This window comes from Haliotis cracherodii, unplaced genomic scaffold, assembly GCF_022045235.1.
Source record: "Haliotis cracherodii isolate W230 unplaced genomic scaffold, xgHalCrac1.p SCAF_8, whole genome shotgun sequence".
NCBI classification, from domain to species: domain Eukaryota; kingdom Metazoa; phylum Mollusca; class Gastropoda; order Lepetellida; family Haliotidae; genus Haliotis; species Haliotis cracherodii.
Window position 1 is genome coordinate 3,206,757 of NW_027266341.1, and position 27,580 is coordinate 3,234,336.

Genomic DNA, 27,580 nt, shown 5'->3' on the forward strand with positions numbered 1-27,580 from the left:
GACAGCATATTTGATTTTGTATCTTGAAAATAAACACTAACGAGAAGTTCTGAATGGGGGAATATCACTGGCCACCCGATATTATGGCTATTATACACCTTGTTTCGGGTGCGTCATTCAGTCAGCAACATGACACTTTCTTTTAACCGTGCATGGTTTCATTTGTCTTCCATCAAAGTAAGACTGGCTCAAAATACATGTACCACCAGTCTTTCATTTTGTTGACTGAACGTGACGTCCCGTGAGCAAGACAGTGGTATATGGAATCTCTGTCAAGCTGAAGGTCGGCTTCCCTTCCCGACAACTGATGTGACAAAATAAGGAGAGGGAGGGAGGTAGAGTGAGTGAGTGAGTGAGTGAGTGAGTATGGTTTTACGCCGCTTTTAGCAATATTCCCGGAATATCACGGCGGGGGACACCAGAAATGGGCTTCACACATTGTACCCATGTCGGGAATCGAACCCGGGTTTTCGGCGTGACAAGCGAACGCTTTAACCACTAGGCTACCCGACCGTCCCAGGGAGGTAGAGAGAAGGGGGAGAAAGCGAGGGGAGGGGGAGGTTTGGAGGAAGGGGATATTGTGGTATATGTGAGAGACAGACACACAGACGGACATACACATCCGCTTAATGTTGATCGGAAGTCACAATGTGTTTGTGTGTGTGTGTGTGTGAGAGAGAGAGAGAGAGAGAGACTGTGTGTGTGTGTGTGTGTGTGTGTGTGTGTGTGTGTGTGTGTGTGTGTGTGTGTGTGTGTGTGTGTGTGTGTGAAGGTCCTTAATGAAACAGAAAAGGTGTTGGGGCATGTAAAAGATGCATGTAAAACAACGTTGTGTATGTTACACAGAGACAGCGGGGGGTCGAACTGCCCCCCGTGGTTTATTCACTGTGTGTCAGTGCCGTATCACCCACTCAATGTTAGTATGTGCCAGCACTCCTTCATTGTAGCATGTCAGTTGGGGACAAGATGAAACAGAAAATAGGTAGCGTTCGTCAGATTCTGTGTCCAAGAAGGAAAAAGTGGCGGAAGAAATAGTTATTGTTTTCGTGTAACAATGAATTCCTCAGAAAAATAAGTTCATAAGTCCCCAGTCTATTTCGGTTGATTAATGCTGTACTTGCTACCACGATATAGATTCTTAAATTGTCTAGGATTTGTTCCGTAAATGATTCAACTTTCGTTGTGATGGCAAAGCGTTCAGTTCATTGGTTGAAATAGCGAAAGTAATGTACTTTGTTCTGATGGTTTCGTTTCAGCAGTTTATGATTACAAATGTTGTTGTGTGTGCATATTTATCTCAGATAACATGCATAGTCCATCTGTCCCGCCGTCACGTGTACATTGTACGTGTTTTCGGTCCATTATCATGAACACAGGTCAATGTGTTTTAGTGAATGCAGGTGTGTTGTTTTACACCGCAGTCAGGTGTGATAACTTAAGGCACAAATCCAGTCTCGGAAATTATCAACGAGACTGATAAATGTACACAGTGACAGAAACTATTCAATAACGGTGTTGTTTATCTCGCCTTTAAGTGGAGATTTCTCACATGTTGAGACAGGCCCACAGTTGTCAACAAACAATGTCGATCACGCATGCTGTGACTTGGTCTTTTGTCTGGATTCAGCGTCTGGACCTTGCACTATACTAAACATGTAAATGTAGCAACTGCTTGTGTCCCATGCCCAGGTGACCCGTGAAGATCCGGGGTAGAATAGGTCTTCAGCAACCCATGTTTGTCGTAAAAGGCGACTATGCTTGCCTAAAGAGGCGACTAACGGGAATGGGTGGTCAGGCTCGCTGACTTGGTTGATGCATGTCATCGATCCCAATTGCCTGGATCGAAGCTCATGATATTAATCACTGGATTGTCTGGTCCAGACTCGATTCTTTACAGACCCCCGTCATATAGCTGAAATATTGCTGAGTGCGGCGTTAAACAACAAACCCATGCCCAGGGAACAGGGCAATAGCATTGATATATATATATATATATGACTTCTCCCCCCCCCCCCCCCCCCCCCCCCCCATACACATGCACGGAATTAACGAGACAGACGGCAGGACAAGAGACACGAATTGTTTCTAATTGGTTTACAGGTTTCATATATATATTGAAGGTAAATTAATACTTCCAGATGATTTGTGCATGTGTTGTCAGTAAGGCCTTAACTGTTCGTTATGTAGACTACATACCTTCTGACTGAGGCGCGAGAGAGTCTCTTCGATGATGTAATACGGGTGACCAGTATCCAGGTGTCGTATATCTTATCACGATCTTACTATCGGGATGTAGGGCACATACCAATTGAAATGGATATGCAACAGCTCAAGTAACGCATCATAAACATTGCTCTTCAATATCATAATGATAGGCTAACAGAAAGTGCATATGCTATTATTTCATAGCGATGACTTGAAATGCAATTCGGGATTAATTACCGCATAATCATGCAAGAATCAGTTGGACTTTGACTTAGATTTCCGCTGTTTATCTTTATACAGGTTGAACTGCGGCCAAGGACGGAGAGACCGTACGAGTCGTATGATACATTGTTACAGATTGAACCTGATAACATTAGCCGTATTTCCTCTAATAAGCGCTTCGGCATTTATTCTTTTCAGCAATCTTCCAAGCCCTGAGGTTACAACAGGCCCGGTGTACCATGTCAGTGTCAGTGCATCATTCACCCTTGGCTCAGGCGCGCCACGCCCCTCCTCTACATGGCTCACAAACAATCACTCAAGGCTCAGATGACACCCATTTGGGATCATATCAATCCTCTACATATTTACTTATTTTATTTCTCTGTACAGTTTGGGCCTTCCTCTTTCCAGAAAAGGCAGTAGGCTATTGTTCGACTCACGACATACATTATTAATTGTAGACAGTAGGTATGTGTGCGTGCGTGCGTGCGTGCGTGCGTGACATCAATCGCCGCCCGTTTCAATTCTGAAAGGATGTTTAATCTTATCCCAAAAGGTGTTGGTGCCACCTTTGGCTCTTTCTAATCATAATACTCATATCAGGGCTATGTCAATCTTTGACGCATGAAACCGCCTCCGTGGTCAAGTGGTAGAGCGTCCGCCCGGAGAGCGGAAGGTCCGGGGTTCGATCCTCGGCCGCGTCATACCAAAAGACGTCAAAAGATGGTACTTGTTGTTACCCTGTCTGGCGCTGGGCATTAAGGGGCTAAAACAAGGAATGGTCGGCTCGGAGTCAGTATACTGTGTCTGAGTGGGGTATTCGTGTTAAACTGCGGCATGGTATCTCAGTGGGCTAGCACTATAAATCGGCATCAGTCCGGACTAGTACAAGCAGCCACACACATACACACACACGTGCATGCACGTCGCTATATAAGTGCAATAATCTTGGACGCGACGTTAAACCCAATTTCACCTCACCTCACCTTCGACGCATGAAAGGAATAAGATGCGTCTGTATAAGTGTGTATACCCATATCAAATAAAAATAGATCATATTTCTCCTGGATGTAATATAATGAATATTATAACTGAACACAGTTTATTCTTCACATAATATATACATGTCAAATCAACACATTTATGTCGTTTACCCTTGACTTGCTACCGTATGTATATATAGTGTCGTCCTACTGCGTTACCGTCACATATTATATTTTTCATCTTTCAAAAGTATTCATGTTTCAAATAGTACAGTCCAAATACATATAGTTTCCGGTGAAGTTTAAATTTTGACCCGTGAAGTCCGGGATGGAATAGGTCTTCAGCAACCCGTGCCTGTCATATAGAAGGCCACATTGTTTGTCGTAAGAGGCGACTAATAGGATCGGGTGGTTAGGCTCGCTGACTTAGTTGATGCATGTCATCGTATCCCAAGTGCATGTTATCTTTATTTTCTGGCGGTTTGTAATGAAATGACGTTTGTGATTATCTGCCCTTGGGTGAAGGTTGAAGAGATTAAGGGATTAAAATATGGCGGCAAAAGAACGGCGTATTTATTGTTGTCTGTGGTAGCCAGAATAATTACACGATGTAGAAGACAGGTCCCACAACGCAACAATTGTCTGGCTCAGACTCGGTTATTTACAGTCCGCCGTTATGTAGCTGGAATATTTGTTTGTAAAAACTTTCGTCAACTGAAGTAGATCATCAACGCCATATTTTCTTAAACACCTTATATCGCATTCATGTTACGAACGAAATCTCAACACATGGACGTACAAAAGTGACCATACTTCCCGAGCATAGTAGAAGATAAGATAACACTTTATTTTCCCGAAGGATATTTTGGTTACATTAGTGATAAACACAAATGAATAAGAGCATCACAAGCGTAACTAAAACGTAAAAATGTCACTACCGAAAAAATGCTCAACAATTATTTATAACAAAATTTGTTATAAAAGCTGGTGCTAGCTGGTATGAATGAATTCCGGGTCTTCGCGGGTGCAGTGCATATTAGAGGAGCTACGGTATAGCTAGCTAGTGATCGATCGAATCAGTGATACCGAATGATGTGCGTAAACACTCCAACATATCCCAACACATAATAAGATTAATGTGTAATGATACCAGAATAATTTAACTTAAAATTATTTTAGTTTTATATAATAATCTGCAAATTTTCGTTGGACACCATGCAAATATATGGATGGCTAAATAGATCGATAGCACACTAGAAATTAAGATAAAAATGGAAGGGAAAATATAAATGTATATGTATAATGTATGCGTATATGTGGTAGGTAATGTGGGGTTAGACTAACATCTAGTCTCTGAAATGAACACAGTTGTAAAGTTATCTTAAGACTAATAATATAATAAAAAGGAGCCCATGGATGCAAAGACTCTTCATATCCTGATACTGCACTTAACTAAACTTGCAGAACATTATAGACTTGCATGGGCTGTATTGGATATATTTGTATCAGGATCTGTATGACAGACTGATGTGGCATGTGCGTGTTGCTTGAATCACACACGTGCCCCAAACCGCCCCACCCACCCCTAATACACTGAGGTTTTCATATTCCATATTCATGTTACTATTTCAGAAAATATACAAGAAACCTTTTCAAGCGTTGCATCAACACGGCGGCAAACTCTTTGTTCGTCAGATTAAATTTACAATGAAATCATTTCCCCCCCAAAAACTAATCAATAATGGCATGTTTAAAACAATATTAACAATTTCGTTTCCTGTTTATATCTTGAACCATGTTTGCAATTACGCTCTCGTCAATATCACTCCTGTGCTAGGCGATACCGCAGTGGTAGTATGTTTGTATGTTACAAGGAAACGGGACATTCGTCTGATGTTCACGAGGAACCTCATTTTGCTAGTGTGAATTACGTGATTTTGCAGCAAATCATTTCCTTATGCCGCGGATATATTAGGGTTGATATTAGTACTAGCCAGACCACTATACTTTCACCCGGCATTTGGCCTATTGCACCAAACGCTTGGTTTACACGCTTTGGGGTCACTAGATTCAGGCTCTTGTAGTGCCTTTGTTGCCTAGCAGCCTTTCAAACAACTGTTCTAGAGTACCCGCATTCAGCCCAAACAAAAATATAATCAAACAAGACGACGAGTCACCTCTCCACGTCGTTACCATTATGGCTCTTTGAATACAGGATTCAACATGACCCGAAGTAGCCACATTTTCCCTTAAACTACTTTTATTGATATTCAATTAGGTTAAGACATTTGACAAATAATATAAATGGATAACATAGTTAAATCATGTTATTTTTAAACATTATTGATGAATATTATAAATTAAAAGAAAGATAATTAATACTATGATCAAATCTCCCTTTTTTTGAAAAACACAGAGTCATTGAAACAGTTGTATGTCAAGTAGCCTGAATACGAAAGTAATCATCACGTGCAGAGTCACATGATACATTGTGTAGGCCGGCCGGGCTGTGAGTTACGCTGTTCGAAGTCGTTCCAGTGACAACTGTATTTTGCAATCCGACATGAAGTATTGTTCAAGTGTGGTCGCCTTTGCCTTTTTGGCTTTTGGCGTGGCTTTCGCAGCGGTGCTACAGTATGACCCTCTGAGGATAACTTCCAGGTTGCAATCTGAAATGGAGGATCTCATGCAACTGGTTATGAAGCCTCACACTCTCAGCAGAAATGTACCCCTACAGGTGTACAAGGAGATGGTAAGTGAAGTATGAAGTTCAGTTTGAAAAAACATCTGTCATTGCAACATGACACCTTACGAAAGGCCCAGAATTCTTTTAACATTTATTACTCTTATAGTTCAGAGTTAAAAATATTTCCTTGTTCAAACACCAGGGAGTATAATTCTTTCTGACCCACTTTACCGCTAATGTTTCATCGCAGAGACAATGATGGGGAAAATTCCATGCATAAACTCTACTTGGAGTTAATTGAATTCCCAGTGTTTATTCGAGGAAGTATGGAAACCATAACCTAATAACTAACAATGTGTGAAGCCCATTTCTGGTGTCCCCCGCCATGATATTGCTGGAATATTGCTGAAAGCGTCGTAAAACCATTTTCACTCACTCACTAATAACTAACAGACTATCTGAAATCACCAAATCTGAAATGTAGTGTGCCGAACTCCTTAAGTCTCGAGGCACCCGTGAAGATCCGGGGAAGAATAGGTCTTCAGCAACCCATGCTTGCCTTAAACAAAAAGGCGACTATGCTTGTCATAAGATGCTCATGATGTCAATCACTGAATTGTCTGGTCTAGACTCGATTATTTACAGACCCCCTTCATAAAGCTGGAATATTGCTGAGTGCGGCGTTAAACAACAAACAAACAGTCTTGGGGCATGGGAGGCCAAGTGGTACATAATTGTGTGCCTTACTGTGTGGCACAATCATGTGATCTAGCCTGAAATTAAAATTCAGAATTGTCCTGAATATGATTCTTGGTTGTCAGCATCATACAAGTGCTTGTGAGGTTCTCCAAAGTTCTAAATGATTTGCTTCACTTGGTATTGCTATCATGTAACTGAAATACTGATCAAAGCATTTTTAAGGCACCCGACTAATAACAAGCTGTCTTTCCCCCTCATTGTTACTATTTTTAAAAGTATTATTTAACTAATATACCAATTAACATGTTGTTTTTTTGCACCAATGTTCAATTCTGTTATTAAAAGCAATGCCCTAATGTAGAGGGAAACAATAAAATCGATGTTCATTGTTGTTTGACTGATTTGATTGTTTTTTTGCTTGATTTTTTACTATCTTAAGATCATAATGTACTATAGTTGTTAACTGTGTTCAGGGCCTGAACCCCAGCACTCGTCTGACAGATTACAGATGGGCAAACTGTGGCAACAAGTCTGTGGAGAACCTGCTCATCAATGACATCAAGTTCTCCCCCGACCCCATCTCCTTGCCAGGAACTCTCACCGTCTCCTTCAGCATCAGCGTCAACATGACAGTAGCAAGTCAGCTTAAGGTGGGTTGTTTTGGCAAATTTTCATTCATTTGTTATCCTATCCCAGTCCCGGGGAGGTCGGGTAGCCTAGTGGTTAAAGCGTTCGCTCGTCACGCCGTAGACCCGGGTTCGATTCCCGACATGGGTACAATGTGTGAAGCCCATTTCTGGTGTCCCCCGTCGTGATATTGCTGGAATATTGCTAAAAGCGGCATAAAAAAAATACTCACTCTCACTATCCCAGTCCTATCAAGTTTATAATCTTGGACTTATTGTCAAGTAAGAATAAGATGATAAGAGAAACACTTGCAGTACAAGGGATACCTGTCGGACGTATTTGTTTGATTGGTACAAATTATATAATACAGGGGCATGCGACTCTGTTTCAAGTTGGAAAATAGGGAGATGAAGCTCAAAATAAGCAGAAAAAATGACCCTGCATGCATTTGTTAGGTTTAATATGATTAAATCATGACATTGAATGTCAAAGCAATCCATAAACATCAAAAATCAGACCATTAACATAAAAAAATTACTCGAAAATAGAAGTTCCATAATGGTGGCAGCAGCTTCATAAGTTTGTACAATGCTTTTAGATTTATAAGATATTAAGGACATTTTAAACGAACTCCTTTTTTTAAAGATGAAAAACTGAAATAGATAGTTGAATGATTACCAGTGTAAACACTTAATGCTGTAAGCCACTCCAGTTCAACATAATGCCTCCTAACAATTCTCACTGATAAGTCACCTGGGCCCACTTGCGCTTAGATGATTGCATCTCCCATACTTTAACATAGGCTTACGATACTCTTAGTGCTAAGATGGCTGTGTGCATGTGGGTCCAGGACTATACAAAGCCTTCCCCTTTCACTTGCATATTAAGACCTGTGATATAATCATGCTATAAAGTAATGAGATTTGAATTAAATACAGTAGATGAATGTCTGTTTTATTTTTGTTGCTTTTCAGGGAGTTGTCCTGCTGGAGAAGCAGGTTGCCGGGAGCTGGATTCAGCTGCCGTGTATTGGCAACATTGGCTCCTGCACTTACGATGACATCTGCCCACTGCTCAATCAGATTGGAGATTGTCCTGACTCGTTTAAGGCAGCCAATGTACCATGCAAATGTCCCTTCAATGCAGTGAGTATATTAAGCTAGATAAATAAGGCTAAAAAAAAATAGTCTTGGTTCTCAGGCACCACCCGCATCATCATAAAGCCTGCCGCATGTTTTGTTTATATTTCCATTTTCCCAAAAAATCTAAAAACCCTTATACTTAAACACTATGCACAAAAAAATGGAAAATGGAAACAAAAGCGATATGTGCAATGATCTTATTTTGCCTGGTATGTTTTCTACATATGCAAACGCCAGTGTTTCTATGTGTTGTGCTGGCACAACTTAAATAGTAAACAGCATCGTCCTAACTTGGTGTGCATGAAACATTTCATATATTTTGTAACTCTTTGATGAATAAGCTCTTAGAAAATACTACATAATAATTTCTGAAAAATATACTACTCAAAGGAAGTTAAGGATCACCTGATTCTTCCATATTACAATACTTAATCTCTCATGCTATGACAGATTAACATTACCAATATGAAAGAATATGGTGATCCTTAACTTCTTTTGAGTAGTATATGTACTTATGAGAAACGTGTTGTCAGAAACAGAACATTTTGCTTAATTTTTGCACATTTGTCTCCCAATTTGACTGTTTATTATTTTTCTTATGAGATTTTTTAATGTCATTTGATAACTAGTACAATGATCAATAACTGTACTTAATTTTGTTTATTATTTTCATAAATAACACTTGTAGAGACATTTTTGTGCAATATGCAGAAATCCAAGTTCCACTGACAGACAGTCACGCAGACCCCCTCTCAGGTGGTCACTTGTACATGAGATAGGGGACCGTCTCGTGTAGAGGTTACGTCCTCTTCTGCTTATGGCTTACAATCTTTGTGTCATCTGTTCCATAAAATTCATGCTTTGAATTTAAAGGCCTCTGGAGACATGTCATTAAGCTACGTCACTGTCAAGTAGAAAGGTATTGTTACAAGAGAAGGGGTGCAGTCACAAATCCACTGCAGTTTGTCAAATCCAAACGTTTGTATTTTTCAATGAAAATTTCTGAAAGTTAGACATGGCTGCTTGTTTGAGACTAGTGATAAGACACTAGAAGTTATGCCACACAATCAGTCTGACACAGTGTACCTGTACCCATACGAATACATCAGTCTTACCATTGTCAGTTTATCATTAAAAGAAAAAAAAAAAACCATTTTTTAAAAATATTTTGACACTTTAATTGCATGGTGGATACGGGCAAACCTTCTGTTTTCATTTATCTTCTTATAAGCCATGGGATATAAGACTGACTCTTTATATTTCACTGATAACTATTTTATATTCAGGGTACATACACACTTCCTGGTGCCAGCTTTGAGATTGATGCCAGCTTCTTACCATCTGGCGACTACCACATCCGCGCCAACCTCACCCATGGTGCCGTCGATGGTGGCTGCTATGACATCTATGCCTCTTTTGCATAGTAAGTATTAATATTCATGAACTATTTTGAAGAAATTGAAAGTTTGAATTTTTTAGTTTTCTCTTTGTACCTCATTTCAACATGACATTACTTCCTAATCAATACAGTTTTCAGTATTTTACAGAAATGCTTTCAGGACATACTTAACATGCTCAATACCCAATTATTCATATTTTGGATATATTATGATTCAATGGATGTAACTGGCTTCATTTATATCACAAGTTCTTTAAAGACATGATATCCCCAAGGCGGAGAGTTCATTGGTAACTTAGAAGATTGTGTTTCACCATACCCCAGTTGCATGGATGGTTGTTCCTAAAATCAATCCCTGGTTTTGGTCAAGGTTTACTTATTTACAGGCTGTTGTCATATAGCTGGAATATTGCTGTGTGCAAAGTTGCAATGTCTACCAGAACATGAAGTTGGACTTGAGATGGCCACAATTCTAACATTGCTGTATAGCCTGGTCCTACAAATAGCTCCTTTTCAGAGTAAACGCTTCACTATACCACCAACACATACATGCATGGCCTACCATAAGTTTTCTTGTCATCATGGCCAGAGAGCACTATTTGTTGACACTGATTCAGTGTGTATGACTCAGATGTGAACAGGTGTTCACCAGATGCTGCCATTTACCAGCCTCATCAGCAGCCAATGAAAACTGACAGACTGCAACAGAAACTGTCGGATGTCTACAATACACATGGCACTGGCAACAGTAAACAATGAGAACGTAAACAAAAACTTAGAAACAGTGTCATAAATCTGAGAGCATGCTGCAAAAAACATGCTGTTGTTTAACGCAGCAAAATTCCAGCTATGTGACAGGGTATGTTGACACGACACCAACCAACTCACTGAGCCCAATCTCATTAAAGTCAGATATTAGTTTTCGCTACCAGTAAACAAAGATCTGAGAACATCCCATTACGGGTCACGTCAGAACAACATTTTACGGACTTTGACCGACCAATGAAATGACTGACAAGAAATGGATATAGCCACTCAGAAGGCAGCTTTCTCGAGCTTTACAACACTAGTTTCAAACTGGCGACGACGCTTCGAAACATATCTCGAATAAAAAATTTAAAATTGATAAAAAGAAAGGCTTATAGATGGCCTAGATTGTATGGATATAATCATAAAACACATAACTGTCCTTCGGAATACCCTCTGTTAAATATTTCAAGGTTGCATGATTAGAAAACACATTCCGACTTTCACTTTCATTAAGTAAGGATAAGAATTTATGGATGAACAACTTCTTTATTACAATTGTTCCTATCCTTACTTAGTACTCCAACTTCTAAATGCCTATCAAAGAAGTTTCACTTTCATTATCTGGTAAGCGACGCTCTAATTGGTTGGATGAAAGGTCATTCTGACGTGACCCGTAATGGGATGTCCTCAGATCTCTGTTTTGCGATAGCAAGAACTATGTTATGATTTTAATGAGATTGCACTGAGCCTTAACACTTGATCCTTTAAGCAGCCTCTTACGACCGCGAAGGACCTATTCTAACCCAGATTCCTCACAGATTTCCAATTTAGTCCCCTCATACAACGAGCAATGGGGTACTTGGGACACTCTACCACGCTTCTCCCTGGTCCAAAGTACAATGTCATTGTGTGAAACCAAGTTTTGGTATTCCCAACTGGGATGTTGCTGCCATGCAAGAACCATTGTTTGCTACCTATCTACTAACACAATCTTAGCTTATATATACACTCATATACAGAAACTTTCATCTCAGTTTCAATATGCCTTTTTGGTATTTTCATACATGAGGCTGACATGCAATGATATCATTGAAATAATGTCAATCAACATAAAACCAGACTCGGTCAATGAATATCGGTATGCAAAAACTATGAGCAGAATGGATGGCATTTTACCTATTTATGTCATAAGAACATAGAAATGTTCAGCCTACATAGAAACTGGATGTCACAATGGATCCTTGGTATGGATAGTACTTGGTTGATTGGCCACCTCAGGAGATCAATAGTCTGACAATCTGGCTGAATGGAGAAATCTCAAAAAAAGAGCATTATTTTAACCAGCAGCTGTAGAGTCATGATACATAAGGGGTTCATTGTTTGTACATTTCACAGGAATTTACTGTGGTGTTAACATGTGAACTTTGTCCATCAGGCCCTGGACAAGGAAACTGATCTGATCTCCTTGTCCAGATTTGAATAATATCACTCAAATATTGCTTCCAAGTCAATCTTGTAACAAGGTGCAGAATTTTGGATCAAGTCATTTCAGCATAAAATTATCAATAATATCAATGACAATCACAATAAATGCATGGATGGCATTTGCCAATCACCCAATTAGGTCTCACGTCTGAAGTCCATACCAATACTGGACCCGTGAAGATTCCGCGGTAGAATAGGTCTTCAGCAACCCATGCTTGCCATAAAAGGCGACTATGCTTGTCGTAAAAGGCGACTAACGGGATCGGGTGGTCAGGTTCGCTGACTTGGTTGATGCATGTCATCGATCCCAACTGCGTGGATCGATGTTCATGACGTCAATCACTGGATTGTCTGGTCCAGACTCAAATATTTACAGACCACCGTCACAAATACAAATTACTTCTTTTTTTTAAATTTATGATCATTAAAATGATTGATTTATCCATATTCAACTAAAACACAAATCTCTTCTTGTCTGGTACGGCATGCAACACATTTCATTAATGTGTTTTGTTCTTCTTCTTTTCAGAATGATGTTGAACAGGATACAACATTGCCAGGAACAATTTGAAGACAATGCAACAGAATCACGAAATTGTCCATCTTCTTTCATCACATTCCATATGTCTGTTTTATGTGCAGAATAGTATGTTTTTAAGACTCATATTTATTTTCAAAAGATTAAAAGTGCAACAAATTCATTTAAGAAATGTTTTGTTTTTTGTAATGTGTGTTTTAAAACATTTTTTTGTATAATGGTATATCTACCACAGTGATTAAGTCAAACATGTCAAAGGGTGAATTTGAGTAAGTGTCTTTTTCGTGTTGTTTGTAATTTATCTTAGATAAAAAAATATTGATTTCAACAATGCATAAAATTTCAAGTTGAGGTCTTTTGAGATTGCTACTATTTTTTATATGCAGTTTACATACGAAATAAATTATGAAAAAAATATATCCCTGTTTCACCTGTAAATGAGCGTGCCATTGTGATATGCTATCATAATTATCAAGGGAGAGAACTCTTGACACTGCAATGTATACAAATGGGTTTTATGCAATTTATGAATGTTTTTTAATCAGAGTTCCCTGGCATAGATACGTGGTTTGTTTGTGTCATTTACAAGTGTGGCCTGTAATTATAAATGATATTTCTTAATAATGCTAGTATATGAAAGCCATCAAAACTTCATCATCATTTGACAAACTAACCAAGGGCTAAGGTATATGAGACTATTGATCATCTGAAGTGTTTCTCTTATCCTGGTATTTGTTTGTATGTGGAGTATAAATGAAGTGCAATGAGCAGTGTATATTTCTGATGATGATTGGTTATGATGAAATGTCGTTGTTGCATGGATACTTGTGGAGTAAACACAGAGACCTACCCGAAGGATACAGTGAAATGTTTATAATCATTAATTCATGGGCCCAACACATAACACTGTTTCCTGTATCAGATGTGTGAACTAGAGGGTTTTTTAAATCAACAGCATTTCATTTTGTTTTATATTGTTTTTATTGATCCAACTGACAAAGTAGGGTTTTTTCATAATAGCCTGTCAGTGGTCAATGACCACATCTTGGGCTTATTTCCAATACTGTGAAGTAATTGTGCTCCTGTTCTCACTGCTTTCATTGCATTTTGGCCTTTGGGTATCAGGGCTCGATTTAAAGAACTTGATTAAACTTGCGCAGTGCACGTTGACTTGGACACCAGATAAAACCAGGTTGCACTCTGGTCCCATAAATTTAAGTTGAAACCTAAGCCGGTCTGTTGCCAGGTTCACACAAGTTAATGACATATTGCTGTAAGGCGTAATAGGAACATGCACATTATCGTAAAGTACCCATAGTATGGTGACGTCAAGCCTAAGAAAGCATGACAAGTTACACTTAACAAAGGGAGTAGTGATGTTTGTATGGCGAATATACTTTAGAAGTATGAGTGTGATCAAAGATGTTTTGTGGGAACAAATACGGGTTAGTCAGGGACAAACTTGAAAAAGTTTGACATGCACTTTGCGCATGTAGTCATTAGGTATTATTTTTCAATAATAGGCTGCACTTGTGCATATTTTATATAGCTAAATCGAGCCCTGGGTAGCCTGGAGGTTAAAAACCCGGGTTTCATTCTCCACATGGGTACATTTTGGGGCAGCTGATTCTTGGTGTCCACTGCCCTAATGTTCTTTGAATATTGCCAAGGGTGGTGGAAGTTCAGGCTCACTCAAATACTCATTGTCAGTGTACATCTATCGTGTGAAATTTGGTCTAAGAATAAAACATTTTATAAAAGAAATCTGTTTTTGTTTGTCTTTCATCAGTTAGCCTCCAAGTACGGTTATCTCCTTGTTCTGAGTACTCCCAACTGTCAGAACTAGTTGTTGGTGGATTAATATACAGTGCAGTAATGCAGGGTGGCTGTAGAACAGATGTCATCAGTGTTACTGGGCCTCACTCGTGTTCCATGATTACCAATGCAGCACATTTTCCACAGTTTGTCTTTCTTTGAAAACATCAGCTGCAGACTTTAACTGAACATAATTAAAGGCTGACCACTGTCTGCTGTTCTTGTTTCTGGTATCTGGTGGATCCAGAGAGTATGTAGTACCCCGCCTCTTTCAAGTGTCAGCATTTGTCAGTTCTGCCATGTGTACAGGTTCACTCTTTGGTAGTGTGAGCTCCCACATTCAAGATCCTGGATGTGTACATACATTCCTGTCGCTACCATAGTTCAAGGGATGTTAGTATAGGCTTGTTCCCCATTATTGAGTGAGTGAGTTGGGTTTAAGCCGCTTTTAACAGTATTCCAGTTATATCGCAGCGTGTCAGCTTAATGTTGGAGGAAAGCCCGAAGTGATGCAGGTCGCAGACGTTTACCACTTCGGTGAAACCCACGAGCACGGGTATGGTCCCCCTTATTGACACATTAGAACCAAGTATAAGGAAAGTGACGCAATGGATGCTTTTACAGTATTCATTTCTTTGTAATGGACAAATATTTCAAACCATAAGATTATATGTTGGCTGAATGTTGCATGTGTTTGTCTAATTGAATTGATTGTGATCTCCAAGGGTCCAGTCCAGTTAATGTTTTGAGCCACTGAATATTTACTTGTGTGTTATTTACACACTGGGTATTGGTACTTTACCTTCAATATGTCATCCGTCTTTTAAGACCTTTATAAAATAATTATGTTTAAAATGCTATGTCAAGTGACGTTCTGTCGAAAATGTGCCACATACGCCAGTTGCGTGTATGCGTGACCACTGATTTCGCTCTGTTCCTAGAGACAGAAATCCTACATATTGTGTTGTTGGCACAATGTTGGCTGTACGCCCTGATGGCGCGGGACGTGACTCATTCTTTGGCTTGTCTGGCCTAGACTGTATTATTTGCTGGCCACTGTGATATGGTTGGAATATATTGACATTCTCGGAAAACAACAGTCTAGATTTTCACATAATGGGTATTAATTGGGATACGATGACACATAATCAACCAAGTCACAGCGACTATTTCTTGAGAGCACTACTAAACAGCGTATTCTTCTTGGGAGCACTTCTAAGCAGCATATTCATCTCGCTTGCACTTCTAATAATCAGGTTTGAACCAGACAATCCAGTGATTAACATCACGGATATCGACCAACTCAATTGGGATACGATAAGCCTACCCACCGATCCCTTAGTCATCTATTACAAGCATAGTTGCCTTTTACGGCAAGCATGGGTTGCATATCATGACTGTTCACAGAGACATAATCTTTAATGATTCACAGAATTTGAAAACATGGAAATACAACATGACGCACCATGTAACATTAATAATGTGTTCGAACGAAGGATTTATTTTAAATGCAGCAGTAAACGTTGTTTTTTTAAATGTTAACTAATTATTCCCTGTCTTTTCTTTTGCATCCTAAGACGTTGTGAAACAATGCTCATATACCACAGCTTTGTCTGATCCTACCGGACATTGTACAACAATCCTCATATACCACAGCTTTGTCTGATCCTACCGGACATTGCACAACAACGCTCATATACCACAGCTCTGTCTGACCTTACCGGACATTGCACAACAACGCTCATATACCACAGATTTGTCTGATCCTACCGGACATTGTACAACAACGCTCATATACCACAGCTTTGTCTGATCCTACCGGACATTGTACAACAACGCTCATATACCACAGCTTTGTCTGATCCTACCGGACATTGTACAACAATGCTCATATACCACAGCTTTGTCTGATCCTACCGGACATTGTACAACAACGCTCATATACCACAGCTTTGTCTGATCCTACCGGACATTGTACAACAACGCTCATATACCACAGCTTTGTCTGATCTTACCGGACATTGTACAACAATGCTCATATACCACAGCTTTGTCTGATCTTATCGGATATTGTACAACAATGCTCATATACCAGAGCATGGTCTGATCCTACCGGACATTGTACAACAATGCTCATATACCACAACTTTGTCTGATCCTACCGGAAATTGTACAACCATGCTCATATACCACAGCTTTGTCTGATCCTACCGGACATTGTACAACAACGCTCATATACCACAGCTTTGTCTGACCTTACCGGACATTGTACAACACTGCTCATATACCACAGCTTTGTATGATCCTACCGGACATTGTACAACAACGCTCATATACCACAGCTTTGTCTGATCTTACCGGACATTATACAACAACGCTCATATACCACAGCTTTGTCTGATCTTACCGGACATTGCACAACAATGCTCATATACCACAGCTTTGTCTGATCCTACCGGACATTGTACAACAATGCTCACATACCACAGCTTTGTCTGATCTTACCGGATATTGTACAACACCGCTCTTATACCACTGCTTGTCTGATCCTACCGGACATTGTACAACAATGCTCATATACCACAGCTTTGTCTGATCTTATCGGACATTGTACAACAACGCTCATATACCACAGCTTTGTCTGATCTTATCGGACATTGTACAACAATGTTCATATAACACTGTTCGATTCGAGTCACCAACTCTAACATGTGTAATACACTGCCCCAATCCAAAAGAAGAAAATTTATCCATCAGCTCCAGTCTAATGCGCCGCAAGTCGCTGTGCAGAGTCGTCTCAATGAGTAGTGCAACTGTGCTAACTGTGAGTTCGAATCACATATTAGCCTCGATAATGTGTATTGGCATGTCAGATTCCGTCCGCGCAGGTCCTCAAGCATTATTTAAGCTGACAAGTCGTGATTTCATTTTTATATTGTTCAAAGCGGCGTTGATGTTATTGAGTTACTATTTCATCTGCTTCTCCACCTCCAACTTATCCTCTCCAGATGAGGCTCAAAACATAGCTACCTTGACCTGGTGGTGTTGCACTTCACCAACATATTATAGGTTTTACTTGCCACACACAATAAACGTGCAGACCTCGTGTCCTTCCTCTTCCTGCTTCCACCTCTGCCTCGGATGGAAAGCTCAGTCTTAATCCGCCTTTGAAGGGACAATGATGCCAGAGGTATATAAGTGTAATTAGAGCCCAGTGATAAATTGCAACGCTGAATAATATGGCTTATCGTTTTATGTTAGATATTTGTTTTATCCAATTTGCTGGGACTGTCTATTTGCCCGATCAAAGCCCCCTTTAATTGATTGATTTCAGATTTTGGAGGGTAGCACTAACACCTGCTGGCACCTTTGGTTTGTGTTTTTGAGAAGACTTCATGGCTATCAGCTTAATATTACAGTAAATGTAGGTCATAACTGCTTTCAACCATGATGTGATTATAATATTTGGGGGAAGTTCCACTGTGATCGTTAAATACTACATATTCAGTGTTAAACAATTTAAGTCACTCAAAGTCTGTTTGTACCATGACATGTGTAAAGAAGACTTCATATCATGACTGTTCACCGGGACATAATCTTTAATGAGTCACGGAATTGGAAAACATCGAAAAATAACTTGTTACACCATATATCATTTCAAATGTGTTCGGGGACACCGGTGGCCCAGTCGTCTAAGGCGCCGCGATTCGCTGTGCAGCGTTGCGTCCCTTAGGCACGCCAGAAACCTATGATTGTGGGTTCCCGGTTCGCCCCGATTATGTTTCTAGGTTTGTCAGCATCATACCCGTGCTCGTGATAAACGTCTCAGACCTGCATCACTTCGGGCTTTCCTCCCACATTAAGCTGACACGATATAACTGGAATACTGTTAAAAGCGGTGTTAAAGCCAACTCACTCACTTACTATAATATTTAGTATTATCTGCCAAAACTGCAACAAATTACCCCTTTTTTTGTTTATGGTCATTAAAATGATTGATTTATCCATATTCAACTAAAACACAAATCTCTTCTTGTCTGGCAATGTGTTTTGTTCTTCTTTTTTCAGAATGATGTTGAACTGGATACAACATTACTAGGAACAATTTGAAGACAATGCAACAGAATCACGAAATCTTCTTTCATCATATTCCATATGTCTGTTTTATGTGCAGAATAGTATGTTTTTAAGACTCATATTTATTTTCAAAAGATTAAAAGTGCAACAAATTCATTTAAGAAATGTTTTGTTTTTTGTAATGTGTGTTTTAAAACATTTTTTGTATAATGGTATATCTACCACAGTGAATAAGTCAAACATGTCAAAGGGTGAATTTGAGTAAGTGTCTTTTTTGTGTTGTTTGTAATTTATCTGAGATAAAGTGGTAAACGTCTGTCTGTCTGGTCCTATCGGACAATGGGCAACAATGCTCATATACCACAGGTTTCTTTGATCCCACTGGACAATGGGCAACAATGCTCATATACCACAGGTTTCTTTGATCCCACTGGACAATGGGCAACAATGCTCATATACCACAGGTTTCTTTGATCCCACTGGACAATGGGCAACAATGCTCATATACCACAGGTTTCTTTGATCCCACTGGACAATGGACAACAATGCTCATATACCACAGGTTTCTTTGATCCCACTGGACAATGGACAACGATGCTCATATACCACAGGTTTCTTTGATCCCACTGGACAATGGACAACCATGCTCATATACCACAGGTTTCTTTGATCCCACTGGACAATGGGCAACAATGCTCATATACCACAGGTTTCTTTGATCCCACTGGACAATGGGCAACAATGCTCATATACCACAGGTTTCTTTGATCCCACTGGACAATGGGCAACAATGCTCATATACCACAGGTTTCTTTGATCCCACTGGACAATGGGCAACAATGCTCATATACCACAGGTTTCTTTGATCCCACTGGACAATGGACAACAATGCTCATATACCACAGGTTTCTTTGATCCCACTGGACAATGGACAACGATGCTCATATACCACAGGTTTCTTTGATCCCACTGGACAATGGACAACCATGCTCATGTACCACAGGTTTCTTTGATCCCACTGGACAATGGGCAACAATGCTCATGTGGGCAACAATGCTTATATACCACAGGTTTCTTTGATCCCACTGGACAATGGACAACAATGCTCATGTACCACTGGTGTCTTTGATCCCACTGGACAATGGACAACAATGCTCATGTACCACTGGTTTGTCTGACCCTAACGTACAGTATACAACAATACTCATATATCACAGGTATATGTCTGATCCTACAGGACAGTATACAACAATACTCATATACCACTGCTTTGTCAGTTACAGACTCGGTTACATGAGGCTGTGATGGAGGTGTAATGGGGTTAAACACTATTTGCTAAAGATCGTGAACGCTTGATTGCATAAATAATTAATATATTATTTATTGTCATGATACACTCTTGCAATAACAATATTTCTTCAAATAGAAATTATCTATACATATTGACTGGTCTCCGTATCTGTTGATACGGCTGACGTCACCTGCAATGGTATATCTTCCAGTTGTTTCGTCCAGGTTGACCGTCCCCTCAAACAGCCCTCCCCCGGGCGATGTCACGAACGTCAACTGATATGTCAACACTGCCTCAGTTCTGTTACCATAGTGAACAGTCCTGTTGATGACGTCATTCAAACTTTGTTCAAAATGAAGAACCCGTTTATTTGGACTCATTAAAACTGCTTCTTTGATTTCTTGGATTTCTAAAACTTCACAAAGATGACCATAATAGAAAAGTTCTTCATTGATCTGATTTAGGATACTTTTAGCTGCGTTAGTAACATTAACGGAGGACACCGGGACATCTTGCCTTTCGAAACACATGCACCAATGAGGCAAGATGGCGGCAGTGTCACATGACCTGTCACGTGGTACTTCACTGAACAGGCTAATACCTCGATCTGTCACACTAGCTTTTTTAACCTTCCCATCGAAGTACAATATATCCTTCAGAGTTTCATACACGTCAAACGGTGTCGTCAGTCTGTGAGAATTCTTCTTCATATTTTCAATTAAGTGTGGATACTTTTTCTTAAACCATCGTGGAAGTACAAAAAATATAAACGGCAAACGCTCTTCAAGTTTTCCAACAAAAGTGTTCCGTATGTTCCCGTAGCGGTTTCCATGGTCACTAAAATAAATCAAAATCGTCTTTTCTAGAAGGTTGGACTTGTGTATTCGCTGAAGGTACCGGAAGTGAGGATCATCGGCTGCGCCTGCGTCGTTAACATTGTCATGACTGAGCCTCGTTATGAATGTAAATCCAAAGTGCGGTTTGTCTCGGTAAAGTTTGGAGAAATCTTCGGCATATTTCAACACCATGTCTGTCTCCAACCTGTCACCAACACAGTTGTGATCATGATTCCAGACCGATTTATGTTTCTCCATCGCAATACTTAACACTCTGTTGTAGTAGTCTGCCGGCGGAATGTGGAAACCCTCCTTTAAGTATGTAAAAATAGCAATTTTAGGAGCATCTTCAGCATACAGAGTCCTATACCCACAGTTAGAAAAATTCTTCCATATGAAATTAAAGCCATCAAACGGTTTGCTTGACATCGTTTCATTCCAAGGTAGTTCGGCAACAAATTTGCCCGTTGTCATTGGTACAATGTTGACAAACGTATTATCAGCAACTTTGGTGTATCCCAACATTTCTATAGCTTCTAAATCCTCAAGAAGGTATGTTCTCGACAACGGCATCTGACGCATAAAATTTAATCTGGATATTGAGTCAACTCCAACCATTAAAACATTCATTATTTCCTTTGGTTTGTTAATTGTTACATGACGTTTAATATTTTTCTCACATCTTTCATCCACGGCTTCTTTCGGAATAATCAGCGAATGGAAATTGGTGTTAATTGTACCCTCAGACTTGCTGATACAATAGATTCTTAAGAACTCATCTGAAATCTCAACATCCTGGTGAAAGGGGTCTCCAAACTTGCCGTAAAAGAACTGAAAATCGGATTGGTTTGTCCCTCGCGTGATTGGTTGATATTTACAGTACTTAAAATCACCTTCATAGAAATCATTCACTGTTGTCCAGTTGATTCGTAGTACATTGCCATCTTCGTATGTAATGGACGGCTTCCCATAACACAGAATTTTCCCTCGACGTCGAATAAATCGTGAAATAGAGCTATCGAAGGGATCCAGGTTGGGTATGCGACATGCTGGAGTGTCGACCAGGAACCCTTGAGGACGTGGAGGAGTTTGTGTGGCGATGAACAGTCGTTGCACAGGACTGACTGGGACGACGGGAGTGATCCAGCGTGCGACCATAATGGTTGCTATGGCGCCAGCAAGACTTAAGGCCAGGAAGAGTCGAATAAGCTTTCTGACCCGTGCCATGGAGTTCTCCTGTTGGAAGAAAAACAAAGATACGTCAAACGTTTATCAAATCTATAACTGGCATCATATAATATAGGACATACGTAGTTTAGATCTCCTCTGGGTGATTGGCGTGTGCTATCCCTAACTCGGGATCTACATGCCTTAAAACAGCGTGGATCTCAGGCAAAGGCAGGAATACTTTATAATATATGAATAGGAAAAGACAACACATACATTCAAATAACTGGTAAAGCTTTTATATATTTCATTTCATAGTTAATAGTTAAGACATAATAATGAGCAATTAACTGGTAAAGCTTTTACATATTCAAATTAATAGTTAACACAAAATCAGGAAACGTATAAGGGTCGAACTTATTAAGATACCATATTATAAGTGCCATGATCGCATACAACATTGTGCCTATATAACGTAGTAATGAATGACAATCATACTAATGACATATTTCATTATATATATTCAATAATTTCATTCATAAATTCAATTACAAAATGGCCATGAACGATCATTTTTAAAATACCCTTCACGCTCAATGCAACCAACATATCATAATTTGACTTTAAAAGTAAAAGTAAAAGATAAGTGAAATACACTGTACATCACTTGTGCATAGGAGGAAACATCACCGTGCTGTAGCCATGGTAACTAGATACATACTTAGCGTCACTTGTGTTTGTGTTTTTCTAAGAATATACTGAGTTGGTACACCCATCCGAAGCTATTATTCACCAAAGATGTACTTTCAGCAAAAGCGTTCTGAAGTATTATGTTTCTGAAGAACCAACATGGTGATAGAAATTCGTTATTTTTATTCGTAATGTGTAGATAAGAGGATAGAATTCTAGTTCTGTTCGGCTTGCCCAGTTGTTTGTTGTTTTGTTGACATTTAACATGTATTTACAAAATCTGAGCTGCAGTTTCTCGGGGATAAATGAAACAAAGTTGTTCAGGGGGATTGATTTCATTATAATATAGGATTGCTGGCTCGATTAATGTTTTGAATAATTTGCAAGGAGGAGCTATAGGTATATATTGGTTAAAATTGGTAGACTGAAGTTGTGTTGGGCCTTATGCCCTTTTTCAGGAGTGGTTTAGCACTATTTTTAAGTTATCAATTTGCTTCAAATGTTGTTCCTAAGTATTTATATCTATCCGTTGCCAGTATTTTGATTCACCCACGTTCCTGGTATTCTTGTCTTCTATTTTTCTTGATTTGCGGAACACTACAACATTTGTTTTGTCACCATTAGTCTTTGGGTTATTTGTTGCACAAAATACATTTAGACTATCAAGTAGGGGAAGCGGCAAATAGTACTAAGTCATCGGCAAACAAAAGATGATAAATCGTTAAAACATTAAGTGTCATATTATACCATCAGATTTGATATAATGTGGAAGATCATTGAGGAATATATTATACAATGTGGGGGACAAAATGCATCCTTGTCTTACCCAGATTTTAGAGTTAACGGATCGGGAAATGCCCTTGTCAGTTTTCACTTTATAAGAGATATCATTATGGAGTGATAATATTTTTAATACATTTCCTGAGATTGTATTGGATAATAGCTTTCTTAGGAGTATTGATCTGTCAACTGAATCAAAGGCCTTTGGAAAGTCTACAAGGAAAGTGTATAGCTTTTTCTTTTTACTTTTTGTTGAATATGTTAATGTTTTAAGAACAAATACATCATGTGATGTTCGGCATCTTCACGGGGCAAGAGAGTTTACTGACTTTTAAAGTCCAGTTTTCACCCTTGTCGAACTAGGCTGGAATTCCTGGGCTCGATCGTAGCGCCACCAGTGGCTATTACAAATTATGTCCCTTCTAAGCCTCTCATATGGGCCAATCAGTTTCCGACTCTCGTATCACTTGCATTTGCTTCATACAAAATGACGGCGCCCAGTCAAGACGATCTGATCGATAATCAAGATCTATATTGTGATAAAACGGGTCTTACGTCGAAAAGTGCATCAAATCACGAGAGCACCTTGATTAAAAACATGAGAAGATTTGGAAAATATCTTTTGACAACGAGTTGGCGGTGCACATGCTTTTACAAATCCTGCAATAGACCGAAATCTGCACGACAGTTTACGGACCGATTTTCGATTTCATTGCGCGATTTTGATTGGACTATGCCTAGACTCGTTAGTCCAGCCAAAATGTAACTCCATAATACCAGCCTAGTTCGGCAAGGATGGAAACTTGGAAGATGGATGTTCGGTATCCTTTCCAAATCCAGACTGACAGTGGTCTTGTATGAACACATGGGAGTCATGGTAGTCGTACTGATTTACACTTGTCATACTTTTGTGGACCTTCAGACATTTGGGGTCAACGCGAATAGTTGCAGTTAGGTTGTTAACTGGGGATTAAGAGAACAATGGGATAAGCGCGTGTGATTTTAACGTTTAATCCGGATGATCTTTATGGTAGGACTGAAGTCGGGTTCAGGTGAACACTTGTGAGTAGAAAATGATTCAACATCTCACATTTGAGCAGAAAATGATTCAACACCTCAGCATAGTAAGATATGAACTGTATTCACGTGTCATATGCACATATGTATACATATTGGATCGAGTTCAAGATATCTTCAACAGGACACACCAACCTAAATAACCATCTAAAAAAAATTAAAAAACATACTACAGGTAACTGCCCACACTGCAAACAACTAGAAACCCCAGAACACGCACTCATCCACTGCACACACCACCTAACACATCAAACCGCATTACAAACCACCCTCAATCTAAACAAGGCTCTCACTCTAGAAGCAATACTAAACCCACAAAATAAACTAGAAAACTTCAAGGCCTTAAGCGTATTCTTAATCAAAACGGAACTAATAAAACGCATCTAAAAACACTATAATCTACCAAATCAAAATTACATAAACAAACAAACATCCACCACATCCAGCTCCCTTAGTTCTCCTCCCCAACCCCATCGGCACCTATTCCAAATCTCAAAATTCCAAAATTCTATATAAGCAACCCCTAAAGCCCCCTCTTGGGTTGCACACACCACTTTCGCCCCTTTCGGAAACACATTAAATGGCCTGGCCGGGCCCGTGTGCGAAATACGCATCGGTCGGAAAGCGCACGTTAAATCTCCAAAGTAAGTAAGTAAGTAAGTAAGATATCTTCACTTCTTTTCGTAATGGCCAATGCACAGATAGAGAAGAAGTTCAGTTCATTCCAACTGCTCGTGGTGGAAGATAATTATGTGTAGGTTGGTTCATGTACTGTTTAAATAGGAGAAAAGCAAATAACTGGATATCTTCGGTATGTCCTACCAAAGACTACTGCAAGGCTACAGCATCTACGATTGATGACATCGTCACCATAAACGACACAAAAATGTATCATAAACCTGTTATATGTTTCTACTGTTAGAATGTGTCCTGAACACCATCCAATTGCGCGCTTGTAACAACCTCGTGTGTTAACATAACACGCACATATCATAAAAGATAAAAGAGACAATGGGTACAGGTTCCTGGAAATTGTCGTATATTGACTTCCATACTTCGTATTACATAACTAGGAAGGTTAATTATATTCCTGTAAAAGCATATTTTGAACAATTTTGCTTATATTTTTTCAGCTGAAGTTGAAGTTGCTAATCAGTGCATTACTTCACAATTAAAAAAAATATATTTAAAAAAATCGTATCACAAAATTGACGTTGATGTTAGAAACTAACGGAAAAAATAAAAACAAAGTATACACTTGATTTGACCCCAAAATACAAACGTTATCAAAGCGGTACAAGGCTTTCAAAACGATGCAAACTAAATGGCCTAAACTCATCTATGATCCCCGATTTTATCGAAAATGTACAGTCAAGCTTTTGTAACTCATTTCAGGATTCACCGACAGAAAGTATTGACAAGCTATCGACAAGTGATGCTTTTTATAAGAAATAAACTTAACATGAACAACTTGAAGAATGTGTTACAGGACACTATGTCTTCTGACATGACTTTGTCCTGCACCAGGAATGTGGAATATTGGCACTGTTTATTTAATTTCTAGTTCTCTTAGCAAGTCTAGAGGATTAAAACAGGAAAGTCAGCGGATACGTCGCATTCGACATAAAATCAAAATAAGTATCAGGCATTCATAGATTTAATTCAATTTTAAGACAAAGGAATTCAAAGAGTATACAACATCATCGACTACGCTTATAATATGAGTGGATCCATGGGCCTAATGATGAATACATTATAGAGTATAGGGTTATATTAATACTCACATCTTGATTCGTGGATTTCTAACACGTAGGTTGACACAAATCCAAGGTTTCTAAACGTTGGTTTAACTGCGTGTGGGTGTATAAAACTAGGAACCACAACGAACAATGTGCATGTGTCATCGCGAATCAAAGTCGGGCTAATTCAGGAGTGCACCTGCGCTGCATAGCAACAATTGCAGGCAAGGCGAAATGAAGTGAGGTTGGGAGTACTAAATAATGTTCAGAACGATCAAAAAACGGTTACTGAGAAAACCATTACCTGGATATAACAAGGGTTTGTCCTGGTTTTGAATGGAGTCCTCCCGTGCGTCTGGGCGCCTCGTGTTATCACAGAGCGTCTGAGACACCAGTCACTGATAACACCATGGAGATGCAGTGTCGGATTTCAAAATCCTCTTCCTCAGCTACCGAAGTTCCTAAATCCAGAATAGGAGCCATGAATCGATGTGGAAGTATCCCAACTTTTCAAAAGTGAAAAGTTCAGCTGAATATACTTCTTTGAAGAAGTGGGAATAACTACCCCTCATTGTTCCAAGGCGATCGCGTACTTTCGTCAAGACATTCTGCTGCGTGTGTTTGGCAGTGGAACATAAAGTAGGCTATAACGATGATGTTTACGGGGTGCCGTGCCATAACAGAAGGGAGGTAACTCATGTTGGCTTGTGTAGCTTGGAAAATATGGTTGCCATGTGTTCTGTTGAACACCCTGTGAGCCTAGCGTTACATGTGGTAATGATTCTCACCTATTGTGTGAACCTATTCCTGTGTTCATTTACATGTTAATTGCTAAAATATGCTGATGTGTCGTTGAATTGTGTCTATTTGATTGAATATTGCCCCCCCCTCCCCCCCCCCCCCCCCACCAATTAATAACGATTAACATGTTCATAATTTTGCAGATATATTAAGATAATCTAAAATAAATCTGATCGTTGCACAGTGTAATGAAAGTTCAAAATTGAAAACAATCGAAAATATCTTTCTTTTCTCACAACTCATGTATAAAAGTAATAGATGACAATAAAAAATAGCATAGAATGTATTGTGAATATTACATTGCTCTAGATAGTGCTAGTACGTCAGCTTGCTTGTTTGTTTGTCGTTTAACGCCGCATTCAGCAATATTACAGCCATATGACGGTGGTCGGTAAATAATCGACTCTGGACCAGACAACCCAGTGATTGACACCATAAGCATCTATATCCACGGGATACGATGACATTTATCAACCAAGTCAGCGAGCCTGACCAACCGATCCCATTAGTCGCCTCTCACGACAAGCCCAGTCCTGTTACGGAAGCATGGGTTGCTGAAGACCTATTCTAC

The 27,580-nt window shown here is 39.4% G+C and overlaps 3 protein-coding genes across 4 annotated transcripts in view; 2 read left to right on the top strand and 1 right to left on the bottom strand.

Annotated features, from left to right (window-relative positions):
- The first annotated feature begins 5,892 nt into the window (after positions 1-5,892).
- LOC139449709 (ganglioside GM2 activator-like) lies at positions 5,893-14,484 on the top strand. 2 transcript variants are annotated; one of them, XM_071231220.1, is made up of 5 exons: positions 5,893-6,162; positions 7,269-7,445; positions 8,397-8,567; positions 9,851-9,987; positions 12,728-14,484. In XM_071231220.1, coding segments are annotated over exons 1-5 (675 nt in total). In that variant the 5' UTR covers positions 5,893-5,973; the 3' UTR covers positions 12,729-14,484. The 2 variants fall into 2 exon arrangements, with proteins under 2 accessions (XP_071087321.1, XP_071087322.1); XM_071231221.1 differs by lacking the exon at positions 12,728-14,484 and having other exon boundaries at positions 9,851-9,988.
- Positions 14,485-20,014: 5,530 nt separating this feature from the next.
- Positions 20,015-26,841, bottom strand: LOC139450737 (uncharacterized). The gene is made up of 2 exons (XM_071232554.1): positions 26,513-26,841; positions 20,015-21,991 (listed from the first exon to the last, which is right to left on the bottom strand). Exon 2 carries the CDS (start codon positions 21,980-21,982, stop codon positions 20,015-20,017), a length of 1,968 nt encoding a protein of 655 aa, XP_071088655.1. The 5' UTR covers positions 21,983-21,991; positions 26,513-26,841.
- LOC139450736 (F-box/WD repeat-containing protein 7-like) overlaps positions 26,727-27,580 on the top strand; it is a 51,954-nt gene continuing 51,100 nt past the window's right edge. The window contains exon 1 of the mRNA XM_071232553.1: positions 26,727-26,898. The gene's annotated coding sequence lies outside the window, so the exon portion shown is untranslated. The remainder of the gene's footprint in view (positions 26,899-27,580) is intronic.

Coding starts and splice junctions, on each gene's coding strand:
- LOC139449709 (XM_071231220.1), top strand. CDS start 5,974: ATGAAGTATTGTTCAAGTGTGGTCGCCTTTGCCTTTTTGGCTTTTGGC. Junction 6,163..7,268: donor TACAGGTGTACAAGGAGATG/GTAAGTGAAGTA, acceptor AACTGTGTTCAG/GGCCTGAACCCCAGCACTCG. Junction 7,446..8,396: donor CAGTAGCAAGTCAGCTTAAG/GTGGGTTGTTTT, acceptor GTTGCTTTTCAG/GGAGTTGTCCTGCTGGAGAA.
- LOC139450737 (XM_071232554.1), bottom strand. CDS start 21,982: ATGGCACGGGTCAGAAAGCTTATTCGACTCTTCCTGGCCTTAAGTCTT.